This window comes from Anabrus simplex, chromosome 1, assembly GCF_040414725.1.
Source record: "Anabrus simplex isolate iqAnaSimp1 chromosome 1, ASM4041472v1, whole genome shotgun sequence".
Taxonomy (NCBI): domain Eukaryota; kingdom Metazoa; phylum Arthropoda; class Insecta; order Orthoptera; family Tettigoniidae; genus Anabrus; species Anabrus simplex.
The window spans coordinates 1,179,445,188-1,179,459,480 of record NC_090265.1 but is presented as its reverse complement, the minus strand read 5'-3'; the positions used below and the strand labels follow the sequence as shown (position 1 = coordinate 1,179,459,480).

At 39.5% G+C, this 14,293-nt stretch overlaps 1 protein-coding gene across 8 annotated transcripts in view; it reads right to left on the bottom strand.

Moving 5' to 3' along the window:
* Positions 1–14,293, bottom strand: part of Grip (Glutamate receptor interacting protein) — a 475,280-nt gene that overhangs the window by 73,437 nt on the left and 387,550 nt on the right. For 7 of the 8 annotated variants that reach the window (XM_067137509.2, XM_067137516.2, XM_068225440.1 and 4 more), the window contains 2 exons: positions 9,414–9,578; positions 7,382–7,492 (listed from right to left, as the gene is read on the bottom strand). In XM_067137509.2, coding sequence (XP_066993610.2) covers positions 7,382–7,492; positions 9,414–9,578 — 276 coding nt within the window. The remainder of the gene's footprint in view (positions 1–7,381; positions 7,493–9,413; positions 9,579–14,293) is intronic. The other variant, XM_067137515.2, reaches the window with a different exon arrangement.

The following is a 14,293-nucleotide window of genomic DNA, read 5'->3' as shown; positions in this document are numbered from 1 at the left end:
TTGTTCTGCTGTAACAGCACTCTGATTGAGGTTCAAGTTACTTGTTCATGTTCAAACTTGATGTAATAATGGATGAAAGTGGTAATGATAATTCCACTGGCCCTTCAAATTTCATGTGACCTTGCATAGATGGGTAAACGAAATGAAATGGCGTATGGTTTGTAGTGCCGGGAGTGTCCGAGGACATGTTCGGCTCACCATGAGCAGGTCTTTTGATTTGACTCCTGTAGGTGACCTGCGCCTCATGATGAAGATGAAATGATGATGAAGACGACACATACACCCAGCCCCCGTGCCAGCGAAATTAACCAATGATGGTTAAAATTCCCGACCCTGCCGGGAATCGAACCCAGGACCACCATGACCAAAGGCCAGCACGCTAACCATTTAGCCATGGAGCTGGACAAATGGGAATTGGGCCAACGGCACATGGTGTTCCCAAGTAGTCACCCTGACCATGCCCAATGTTGCTTAACTGCAGTGATCGGGCGAGAACCAGTGTATTCAGCATGGTATGGCCACTGGCATAGATGGGTAAAAAACTACAATGAAGATGATATCCTCAGTGTAATAGGAGCATTGTCAGGTAGTTTTGAGAAAGATTTCAGTAGTGATAGTGAAAGGAACAGCGTATTCTGAAGTTGGAAGCATGCCCGGTTATTCCTCCAGTATCAGTTATAAATGCATCACATTCAAATATAGGTTAGTCATTTGGAGCCCTGACACTAAAACGAATCAGCTTCTCTGGTGTGCCTGGAAAGAAAGGTGTACTGTCACAGAACAAGCCAATGAATATTTTTGTTCTTTCTTGCATGTGATGAATTCTATAACCCAATAGTAAGAGAGACAAATGCTCATGCAGAGACAGTATTTCTGTTGAGTGTTGGGAAACAATCCACAGCATCTAAATGGAAAGATATCACCATCAGTGTAATGAAAACATTTTTAGGTCTTTTATTTCACATGGGCATAATACAAATGCTTTACCTTCAGGATTACTGGAAAACAAACAGTGTTGCTCAAAAATGAAGTGCTTTTCTTCTCACATGAATAGAAATTGTTTTCTTCTAATTTTTCAATGCCTGAACTTAATGACGAACCCCAATCATGGTGATTCAATAGCCACGCCAAGTACTAAGGACCATTCTGCAAACATGTGATTTATTGCACCTTGAAATAACACAAGTACCGGTAATACGACCAAATTAATAGCTTATGCCACGTGTTCTATAATGTAAAGAAGTTAACTGAACACTGTAAACCATCATTGAAGACTTTGACAGGGATATTAACTTTCGAGGTGGAACGGGCATATTTAAAGTACTAAACCTCTAGCAAGCATTGTATATGTTGACTTCGTGGCTGAATCTGTCAAGGAGTGGATCACAAGGTGTGTATCAGCAGCATAGCGGTTCAAATCCAGCATGAGGAAAATTTTTTTAATGATAAAGGTGTTCCATTTTAGCAGGGATACAACAATCAAAATTTATTTGCTATTGGTTTTAAGGGGTTTCCATCTCTGTGGTGTAGTGTTTAGTGTGATTAGCTGCCACCCCTGGAGGCCCAGTTTCAAAATTTGCCACGAAATTTGAAAAGTGATAAGAGGGCTGGAACGGGGTCCACTTGGGCTCAGGAGGCCAACTGAGTAGAGGTGGGTTCGATTCCCTCCTCAGCCATCCTTGAAGTAGTGTTCTGTGGTTTCCCACTTCTCCTCCGGGCAAATGCCAGGATGGCACCTAGCTTAAGGCCAAGGACATGTCCTTTCCTCTTCCACTACCTTGTCCATCCCTTCCAATCTTCCCATCCCCCAACAAGACCCTTGTTCAGCACAGCAGGTGTGGCCAACTGGGCGAGGTACTGGTCCTCCTCCCCAGTTTCATATCTCCGATCTAAAGTCTCACGTTCCAGGACACTGCCCTTGAGGCAATTGAGGTGGGATCCCTCATTGAATCAGAGGGAAAAACCAAACCTAGAGGGTACACATATTAAGAAAGAAAGAAAAGGTTTTAAGAGGTGCGCTCTGATTTGGCGGCTTTCCCCTAAGGATGGGTGGGGGTAAGGAATGGGAAGGAAATTGGCCTTGGTCCTTTATTAAGGTACCATCACAACATTTGCCTGATGGGTAAAATGGGAAACCGAGGAAAACCACAGGATGGCCAGGATGGGATTTGAATCCACCACCTCCAGAGTCCAATGCACACAAATAATAATCCACACCTTCCAGGTCACATCACAGCACTTACACATTTCCTCACGATGTACTGAATTGTGGCTTCTTTATGGAGAAAGTACGGTCGAATGAATACGTATGCCACGTGCTCTATAATGGTAACATGTTAAATGAACGCTGAAAAGTATTCTTGAAGATTTTGACATGGATATTACAGTAACTTCCGATGTGGAATGGCCATACTTAACTAGTAATCCTTTAGCGAACATCGTGTATGTTGTCTTTGTGGTTGAGTCGGTTAAAAGCCCACGATGCAAGGTGCTTGAATACTGGTAATGTAGTCGTTCGATTCTAACCTTATGCATATTCTTTTTCTAACAGACAGATCGTGCCCCATTTTAATGGACACACAATGTTTATGCACACTTAACAGGTCACATTACAGTATGTATTCATTCACTCACAATGTATTCCAGTGACAAGTACGTTGATATGTTGATCATTTATGGAGAAACAAGGCAGAACGCAGTCCAGTCGCAACGCCTCTATCACGAGCATTTTCCTGACAGCAGACTACTGATTACCAATACGTTCCAAAACCTTGAACGAATATTGTGAACAACTGGAACACTTGGAAGGGTATCTTCCATTAGAGATGCTCCTGAGATGCTCTGGTCCAAATGAAGAGGCTGTTTTGGATACTGTCCACAATAACCCTCAAATTAGTATACAGACACTTGCACAACAGACCAACATCATGCGTATACTGCATAACAATACATTTCACTCATACCATCTGCAGTTACACCAGCAGCCCCACGGAAGTGATTTAGATGCTAGAGTAACATTTTGTCAATGGGCATTACACAGTGTGACCAATAATGCAGCCTTTTATTCAAGAGTCCTTTTTTCAAATGGATCAAGAAATCACAACAATGGCATCGTGAATCGGCACAATATGCACTATTGGAGTGCAGAGAATCAATCCTCATTGAGTAAGACAGGGCCCATTTCAAGTGCAGTGAAGAGTAGATGTCTGGTGTGTGATCTTGGGAGACTATCTCATCAGACCATATTTCTTTGACGGACATCGAACAGGAGCACGCTACATTCATTTTCTTCAAAATGAACTTCCACAGTTGCTGGAGAACGTACCACTGCATGAGAAATTACGACAGTAGTTTCAAAAGGACGGGCGCCCCCCCTCACAGATCAGTAGTTGTCCAGAACCATCTTCATGCTTCATATCCAAATAAATGGATAGGAAGTGGGGGACCTGTGCACTGGCCTGCCAGATCACTCAATCTAACGTCACTTGACTGCGTCCTTTGGGGTCACTTAAAGCAGGTAGTGTATATACAGGAGCCTGAAGATTCTGGTCACCTTCGGCAACTGATCACTGAGACATGTTTAAAGCAAATATAAGTATCAAAAAGATGGAAATTTACTGTTATTGATTCAATATAAATAAGATTTGATACGGGAAATGAAGCTGATTTCTTGCAATATGTTGTCACTTGTTTAATCATGTTCCTAATTTGCTTCTTAATTAGAATGTAATCAATTTGATTTCTTACTTGTTTATTGAAGTGTGCTTCCAAAGGTGAAATCCATGTGTATAAGCAAGTGTTAGTGACTGCCAGTTCATTTTCTTGACAAAAATTAAATAGCTTATCTTCCCTGTTATTAGTTGCACCTAGACCATAGTTGCCTATCAAGTTAAATCTTCATTCTTGTCCAATTTTGGCATTAAAATCATCCAAAATTATCGTGATGTCATTGCTGTTGAGTCCACTGTATACATTGCTCAGCACTTCATAGAATCCTAGAATCTGTCGACTTCATCATCATAAGCTTTGTCTGCCGTAGGAGCATCTACTTGTATAATGTTAATGGGCTGACTTTGAATAAGTTACATCATCAATTTTGAAATAGGTATCAAGTTCTTGACATATTCTCTGTATTCAGATGATGCAGGAATTCCAACTTGACTCCAAGGGTTACAATTTTGTGGGTCACTGCCAGAATAGTAAAGTGTTTCCAGTTCATGATGACAAATTCCCAAATCTGGCCATCGTATTTCATTTATTCCTGGTATGTGAATTTGCATTCGTCTGGCTTCTTGTGTCAGGTTATCAAACCTTCCTGCTGCATACAGGCTTCTACCATTCAAAGTGGCAGTGCAAAAATCTAGACTTCTTGTAACGGGAGGGGTTCTTAGCACCCCTTGCATACTTCAGGGCTGCCCGGGACTAGAATGTTTCTGTGTACTCTCTTCATAGTAACTTCCTGAGAATCATTATACTGCAGTGGTTTTCCATTGCCTTCCCCTGTGTGAATATAGTGTTCTTAACATAGAAAACAGACGCTTGTTGCAACCGCTCCTAACATGGAGTGCAGACGCTGTCCAGTGGATTTCAGTGGCATTTCTTCCACTGAGGGACCACGACCCTTTGGAATGAGCTCATCCGCCTAAAGCTGTTGTCTCCTTCAGTGGTTGGCTTATATCCTGAGGCCCATCACTCGGCATAGGATCATTGGGTGTATGATCAATTCCACTACCATAGCAGGACAATACAGACAGCAAATAACTGAACTTACTCTTATGACATGAATTCATTTGGCGTCAAGGGAGAGCAATTAATGAATTTCACTTTCATCCATTGCAAAGTTAACAGGTCCCATTCTTGTAAACAATTATGTCTTTCTTCTATCTCTCTCTCTCTCTCTCTCTCTCTCAATATATACTAGTATATACTACTGTTTATCATGCAAAAAATCCATCTTTGACACCAAATTGTAATCACTTACAAAAAGTAACTTTTTTGGTTTGGCAGTGTATATTTCTAGATATCTTTGAAATTAAACTTACAAATTATTAGGTTAATAAAATCGTCTGATCAAAGAAAATTCCTTACCTCAAGACTGCCAGACAGTTAGGCATAAAAAGAAGAAATGTGAAATAAGTATAATTTGATCATTACAAGCAAATAAAATATATCATTATTGGAAAGAATTATAATAATGCACATACATGTAAACAAGCAACTACTGAAGATAGTACAGGTGTATGCTCCACAGACGGGATGTAGCATGGAAGAAAAAGAAGAGTTCCTCAATGAACTGGAAACACATATTGTTGGAGATGGGATTATGATAATGGGAGATCTAATGCTCATGTGAGAACTGAGAGAATAGGATATGAGAATGTTCTGGGCCCGCATGGGTACGGCGATAGAAAAGAAGATGGAAAGAAACTGTTGGACAGAGTATTAGTAGTGATGACGTGAATGTTTTGATATTTGCAGATGATGTGGTGATTTGGGGAAAGGGAGAAAAGGAAGTACAAAGAGCACTGGACGTTTGGAATGAAAATCTGAATGAGTATGGAATGGTAATTAGTAAAAAGAAAACTGTAGTCGTGCACTGTGGAAAAGAGAAAAAGAGAAGCCAAGTGAACATAGATGGAGAACGGTTAGAGAATGTAGAACAGGAAGCATTATTAATGGAAGTAATGAAATCAACCTTGTAATTAATAACAGACTAAGTAAAGGTACAACATTGTATCATCAAGTCAGAGAGCTTTTATGGGATGATAAAGTACCCAAGAGAACGAAATTAATATTATATAAACTTTCATACCAATTGTAACATACGGACTAGAAACTGGTAACTAATAAGAAAAAAGATAGTAAAATCCAAGCAGTAGAAATGAAATTTTTAAGAACATTAGTTAAAAAGACAAGAAGAGATAGAATTCAAAATATTAAAATCAGAGAAGAGCTAAGTATAGAACCATTAGTACAGAATATACAGAACGCAAGACCGAGATGATTCGGACATGTAAAAAGAATGGGAAGGGAACGGGTAGCAAGAAGGGAATTGGAAAGAGAAATTAAGGGAAAGAGGCCAGTTGGAAGACCGAGAAGAAGGTGGATGGATCAGATTTGGAAGGGCATTAGAGAAGCTGGATTGGATGCAGCGGAAGTAATGGAGCAGGAAAAGTGGAAGGACAGAAAGGAGTGGAGGAGGTTTGGTAACCACACCCGGATGACTTGAGTGGGACATTGATGATGATGATGATGATTATTATTATTATTATTGGAAAGGAACAAACAAGCATCAAATCAAGTGTTATATAGAAAGGTAGAAACATCCAAAGGAACTCATAATAGGATAAGCAGAATCATAGGTCAGCAATGGAAGAGGGAGCCATAAAAATTGAGGAGGTTAGGTCAAACATGAAAACACAAAAGGACAAGAATGACCTCCACATCTTCATGCCCTGGCATCTTCAGACAGATGAGTTCTCTTACCAGTCCTAATTCTTTCACATTCATTTCTTCTCAGTTCTCACTGAGCTTGTTTTCACTTCCCAACTTTATCATGAGAGCTGACTTCAACACATATTAAGGGGTCATATTAAGAGATCTTTAGTCTTGATTTGGGAAGTGTGGGATAAGAAGAAAACCAGATTAACACAGGTAAAGGGAAGAGACAAAAAGTTAATGAATACAGGAGGTAAAAGACAATTACCTTTCTTGGATTGTTTTGGGAGACACCAAGGTGTCAAAATTTTATCCTGCAGCAGCTCTTTTACTTGCTGGTAAATCTACTGACATGAGGTTGTCCTATTTGAGTACCTTCAAATACCACCAGACTGAGTCAGGATAAAACCTGCTAACTTAGGCTCAGAAAGCTAGTGCTTCTACCATTTGAGCCACTCAACCCAAAGTAAGCATTTTCACAATGGGGGAAATGAAGCTATTACCTCAGATAGCAGGCCATATATTATAGTTCCAAGATCTGAGATTCTATTAAATTTGTCTCCTTTTTAAAAAAATGTACATATGTTTGTAAATAATATGTAGGCATAATTTAATTTGAATCACTATATCATACAAAATAGTAGGCCCTAATGACTCAGATTTTCAGACTACATGGGTTTATTGACTACTCTACACCCCTAAATAAGCATGGGTCATGAAAGCTGAGCATCTTAGAGACACCAGCCAGTGAGGCTAGTAACTGTGACCTCTGAGACAAATGAGTTCGTATCCCAAATAAGCTTTAAAGAATGTCACAAATTTATCATCCATATAAAATATATCAACCCCTAGGAATATACCCAGAATGTATCATGTGTTATATCTTCTTTCACTTCTACTTCAATCTGAAAGTAGATAGAAATGATACAAGTGACTGACTTACCAGACTGTCCACTGTCCACACTATGTGAGCTCTGAGACAAACCATCCCAGTGGGACAGCTGATTATCTCCTCCCAATCCCACCTTGTGTCGGCGTTTCACAGTAGCACTCTCTGTAACAAATACCACCAACACTCTGAATTAACCATGCTACAATAAAAAGATGAGATCATTTCTCAATCATCACTACAAGTATTTAATTATAAATCTGGCGAATATAAGAGTCCTTGCTGTATGAATCTTTTAAGAGAAAATAAAACAGACTTTATAGGCTCAAACAGTGAGGTTCAGCTGACAGAGAGAGACCCTAAATATCTGAAATGGTTTCCTCTGGCCATGCTCCTCACCTTCACTATTATTGTCAGATATCTCACGGAAATTTCTTCTCAGCTTTAAATAGATTCTTGAGGACTGGTTCTGTTTATCCTTCACTTTTGCCATGTCATGGCTTTATTGTGTTTTTACTTGAATACATGAAGACACTTCAAGGGTTGCTCTTATTGTATTTTCTATAATTGGGTATAAGCAATGGAAAGGAACAAATAAGTGACATTTATCATGTCACATAGAAAGACAGAAATATGAAAAGGAGCACACATCAGGATAAACACAATGACAGATCAGTGTAGGAAAATAGACAAGGACAAACACAAAGAGTGGAAGAATAAGGACAAACTCCACATCTTTATACTCTTCTGTTTTCAGATAGTCAAGACTCTCCTTTAATCCCAGTTCTTCTATATCCATTTTTTCCTAGCCTCTCACATGCTCATTTCTGCTTTCCAGCTTAGGATGGGGGAGTATTAACATTCAAGGCATTATCTATCTATCTATGCCCGCACGGGATAAGGGCGCACTGCTCTCTTGATTGTGGACGATGCCCGTGTGTCATACGGGTGTGATTTTTGCATGTGTTTATAGGCAGTTGCACTTATTCCATATGGTTCCCATCCCTGGCTTGGAGGTTGTAGTTTAGAATGCCACTAGAATGCAGCATTTATCAGGAAGTTCAAAGTGAAATGATAAAAGGGGTAGTTTCTCCTTGCTGTGACCTCTACAAAAGCACTTGATGTGCTGGGTGTGGAGCGCACTAAATATTTCGTGCTGTCAGCTGTGTTACTGTACAAACATGTCCTTACGCCAGCTCAATGATAGTGATATTTTGGATATTTTATCGGGAGAAGTGGGTTCAGAAATAGATGATAGTGATGAAGACTCTGCTTATGAATCAGATAACATATCAAGTGATAGTTCAGGCAAGATTTTTATTTGTCATGTCACTTTTGAATGCAAATTTGTAACTGCATTATTTCACTCCAAACACAAATGATAGAAATACTTCACCTCTCCAGAAATTTGGGCCTGCTTTTTCATTTAGATGAAGAGACACAGGCTGATGATTCACCTGTACCAGGAAAAGAAAGTAGATGGCGGTGCAAGGAATGCAAGGTTGGACTATGCATAGCCCAATGTTTTCAGGGCTACGATACCAAAACAAACTATTCCTAAATAGGTCAATTTTGTACTTCAAATTTAATTGTGTTTATTTGTGGCTTAAGCAGCCACATTAAATGATTCAATTTTATTGTCTGAGTAGACTTATTGGTATAACTTGAATGTAAAAGATTTTTCCATACATTTTTTTAAAATGTTTTTCATAAGACTAGAACAATTACATTACTTTAAATATATACTTCCTGATTAACATTTTCAATTTAGATGGCTGATATGTTCATGTGATACAAAAATCAGGTATGTACTATGTTTCACTGTTGTGTTATAATGTATGAAATTTAAAGAAAAAGACCCAGTTCACTGCCAGGGTCCGTGTAAAAATATGGTAGTGTTGAAAGTGTTAACACTCAACAAGGGGTCTCGGCAAACTTCTTAATCTAGTAATTCTATTAAATAATGTATAATATGTTCATCTTGAAATGTATGCATCAGAATTAAAAATAGACATATATTTGTATCAAAGAACTGAAACCTAAATAAGAAGTATTGGAGTAGGTCATAAACTAAAACTAAACTCACCAGCCTGGTACAATTCTGTTGACGGTTGAGTGGCTGGAGGTGTATGTCCCATCGGACTACTATCCCAGGACTCTACGGCACTGTCAACAGAAGGCAGTGCTGGTCCAAATTGTCCAGCTGACAACCCATGGTCTTCTTGTAGTCTTTGTTCTGCATCCAGATTCCCTAAATATACAATAAAAATTATTGTGAATGACCTAAGAGCAACTTTACAAGAGATGCAATGGAGGAAATATACTAACAATCCTATGATTAATGATCAACATAAACTTTCCTTCGTATTATAATAAAGTAATGAAGTTACTCAACTTCAAAAGCTCATGAATATTGAGTACCTACAAGAAAATGAACCACACATTAATAAACTAGGTCTTTTATTCTTCTTTTAGCTTCTGGGCCTTGGCCTACCAAGAGTCAGTTGCCCTGCCAGACTGATCAAAGGTCACATGATTGGCATGACTATGTATCATATTCTTGAGTCTTTGTTTGACTGGCAGGAACGATCTTGTTCTCTCACTTCTGCCACCAACATTTAGCTCTATGTCACTTGATATATTTCCAAACAGAGCACCTCCATGATCTCTAGTTTCACTGGCTGCCACCATCATCATCATCATTGTCATTGTTATCATCATTTCTCAGCTCCAGAAAGTTGGGTGCAGATGTTTACGAGACTTTTCCAGTTTATCCTGTCCATTCACAATTTAAGTTCAACTCTTTGCTGCCAATTTACAACACAGTCTGCAAGGTGGTATTAATTATTATTATTATTATTATTATTATTATTATTATTATTAGATTAAATTTTTGAATTGTACAGCATTACCAGCAGTTTTACCCATCATTCAGTGGTTTATTAGCTTCCTTGGTAGATCATTGGTGGTGTCCGACCCATGATCACAGTTTCGATTCTAACCAACCAAAGGAAACACTAAACCTGAAAGATTGCATTTCTTTTGGCAGATCTACCTATAAAAAGAAAACTATATTGCTCCTATAACAGGAGCCTTGCAGTGTCTTCCTACAAGGATGTAGAAGCAAAAGAGAATGAAATACCAGCACTTTTATCTGTATAATAAAGTCAGAAGTACGAGGTGAGGAAGTATATACAATGAGAAACGTATATGTCAATTTGGGAACTTCCGAAGAACTTTGAGTCTTTGAACTATCCCTCCTTCGTTAGCAGTGGCGATCTGACGGAGCAAAGCCTAGCACAACTATCCCTCCTCCCGGTCGCCTCACCTATTGGGCATTCAGTAGCAAGACACGCGAGGCGAGTCGAGGGGAAAGGGGGACAGAGTTTGGACTGCAATATCACCGTCCAATGCCTTACACTCAGAAATACAGGCAATGTTTTATCTCATCGTGTTCAATTTTTATAAATGAAACAATGTGCCAGATGCTTACATTATAATATGCTTTAGATTTCCATCGTTCTCATTTGAGGTTTGGGCTTCACCGATAGCCTTGGTAGCCCTCAGTATAGGCACCGTGTGTGTTGCTCTAGCGGCCGGGCAGAGAACAACACGTGAGGCAGACTCCAGACTCACAGTAGCTGTTCTGTTATGAGTGAGCGTGTAGTTACTCTGATGATAATGGCAGAGAAAAGGAGATCAAGTAAACTTAATTATTGTGTTGTTGGATGTTCCAATATAGAGGGTCTTTACCATTCCTTACCACCTTTAAAGGTACATACCTGTTTTCACACTCTTTAACAATTACTTTAAACACACCCCATATGCTGATTACATTTTTATTTACCATTTTCCTCCAATCATAATTACTCCTTATTCCTTACAATACTTCTACATTTTGACATGAACAACTTTATATCATCGTTACTTGACTACCAGCTCTCTGTAATTTTATCACCATTCTGCAGTCCATCTTGTTTCTCTGAATGTACCTTCCTATAACCCATTTTAATAAATTGCCTAATTTATATGTACCTCTATGATTCAAGTGAGAGCTCTCCAAGAGCAGATCCATATCTCCTACCCGCCCATCAGGATCTACAAATCTCGCTCCCAATTTCACACACACCCTCTGCGTAGTCTCACGTAAATCCCCGATCACCCTCCATTCAGTGCCCCTCTACACAGTGTCTGTCCGATAACAATATTTACTCCCTTAAACTTTGCCTGCACTGCCATAACCAGATCTTAAACATCCCCAACTATATCAGTACCTATACCTCACCTTAATATGAACATAAAAATCTACCCTCTTCTCTTACCCTCCTCCTTCCCTTCTACTTCCCTCAACGTCTGTCTTAACCTAATTGCTGGACAACTCTACACTGGTTCCATTTCCACCTCACACTTTCCCCATGTGCTTAAAAATAGTGTCCTCCAGGACCAAGGCCACAACTCCACCCATCTCATTAGACACCCATCCCTCTCCTCCCCCACCCAGTTTCCCCTATTTTCCCTAACAGCTGCAGAACCTACTTCCCCCACCCTTTTCTCCATCTTATGACCCAGTTCCACCTGTCCTCTATTCTGTTTCCCCTTCCTCTTACCTCCTCCCTCCTCTGTAACCTTTTCCTCTGCTGTTCTACCAGCAAGTACTCATACCAAAGTCTCTTGTGAACTCTTCCATTGACTAGTTCTCTTAGTCCTCAATTTTCTTCCCCTTAAAACATTCGCCCACCTGTCTTCTACAACTTCTCCTCTTCCTTACCCTGCCTCCTGTCTACCTACCATACCCCATACATTGTTTGAGGGAGACCTACCTTCATCTTGTCTGGTACTTTTTTTACACTTCAGAAATTGTTGTGTGTGTTTACATGGTAGTCAATCATATGCCTTCTCAATATCCAAGAATACAACTGGCCTTAAATTACCAGTATTAAAATTAAACCAAAGCACATTCTATAAGACTGTACCAGCTTATTTTACCTTTAACCTCTTAATTGGACATGACGAATTTAGTAGTCTGCCAGTTCTTTTTAATCTCTTTAGCCTCCAGGGTCGGTTTTCCCCCGCGGACTCAGTGAGGGATCCCACCTCTACCACCTCAAGGATAGTGTCCTGGAGCCTGAGACTTTGGGTTGGGGGATACAACCAGGGAGGATGACCAGTACCTCACCCAGGTGGCCTCACCTACTAAGCTGAATGGGGCCTTGTGGGGGCATAAGAAGATTTGAAGGGATAGACAAGGAAGAGGGAAGGAAGTGGCCGTGGCCTTAAATTAGGTACCATCCCAGAATTTTCCTGGAGGAGAATTTGGAAACCATGAGAAACCACTTCAAGGATGGCTGAGGAGGGAATCAAAGCCCCCTCTACTCAGTTGACTTCCCGAGGCTGAGTGGACCCCGTTGCAGCCTTTGTACCACGTTTCAAATTTCGTGGCAGAGCCGAGAATTGAACCCGGGCCTCTGGGGGTGGCAGCTAATCACGCTAACCATTACACTACAGAGGCGGACTCGAGTGTCAATTGTCTATAGGCTACTTATTCAGGTAAAGACAAACTGACTTATCCAACACCTTTGGAAACTGTTCTCTAATCGTGAGATGAGCTAATATATCCCATTATATTGTTGAAAGTAATATGATGATCATTTTACTGTACAGATGTCTGTAATTTCCAGATTTGATGCATAATGCTGTGTGGTAATATTTGTATTAAACATGTTAATTGCATCTATTGTACTGCTGTTTATAATTATGTATTCTGTGCTTCAAGGTTTAACACTGTAAATAGAGAATCACCGAAAAGTCGGTATCTATAGTGCATACTTATGATTTTTTTTTGTAAATTTATGTACAGCCTTTAGTGCTTTACTTATTATAATACAGAGTGTTATAGCACAATACCATCCTTTTAGTGATTATTTCTTGGTGTTACAATTACTCTCATTGCACCATAGCTCAAGGACAATTAATAAATGAATTATGGCTTGAATCATGATCATGATCATCATCTGCAGTTTCCAGCTGTTGGTCAGGTCTGCTTTGAATCGTGATATACAGTATAAATCAAAATGGGCAGAACTATCTAACTAACTAACTTGTCTTCTGCATATTTACACATGCATACTGGGTGGGACAAGTTACTTTGTTACTCACATCAACGTAATGGGCGCGAAAAATTAACTCTTCTTCAGTCAAAATATATTCCCTGCTAAGAACGATAATTTCTCAGTGGAATTATTTATATATGTACAAGCCTTTTATTTTTATTTAAATTAGTTTCATTTACAATAAAATAAAAGGATTATTATTATACTGATATGTTCTTTGACAAATGTCTGCTTGGTGTCAATAATGCTGCAGTATGGAGTGTACTTCTCTCCCCGCTAGTCCCCTTGGTGTGCCACTTCATTTCAGTCAATGGACACCACCGTGTTCACACATAAATGACAAAGGCTTGTACAATGGGCAGTACAATGTTTAAATCCACTAGGTGGTTTCCTTTTTTGTTAAACAAAGCACAAAGGCAAGTTTGGTGCAGTGCTTCCATGTGTATCTTGTGTGTTACATGTTTTATGCATACTAGTTAGGCGTTAAGTAATTGTTGCCATCAGACACAGATAGCTAAGACAGGCAAAAAAGGTATTTGTTGATGAGCACATTCTGTTGGATGGTTACAGGAGGGCACACAGGTACATTTAACTGCTGTACATTGGCATACTTGATTGCAACAAGAAGTCATACACCTTTTTTAAACATATGAACAACTTTATCCAAAAGGAATGATCTAAATAAGTTAACAGAGCCTGGATTCCATCCTCAAAAAGACAGAGAATTGTGGAGTAAACAAAGTCAGGACAAACAAGGTGAACTTCTTGCCAATACATCACAATTTCTAGCCAATCAGCGCTGAGCTCCTCTTGACAGTAATGTTCAGAAAGGAATGGACTTCTTCTGATGTACAGT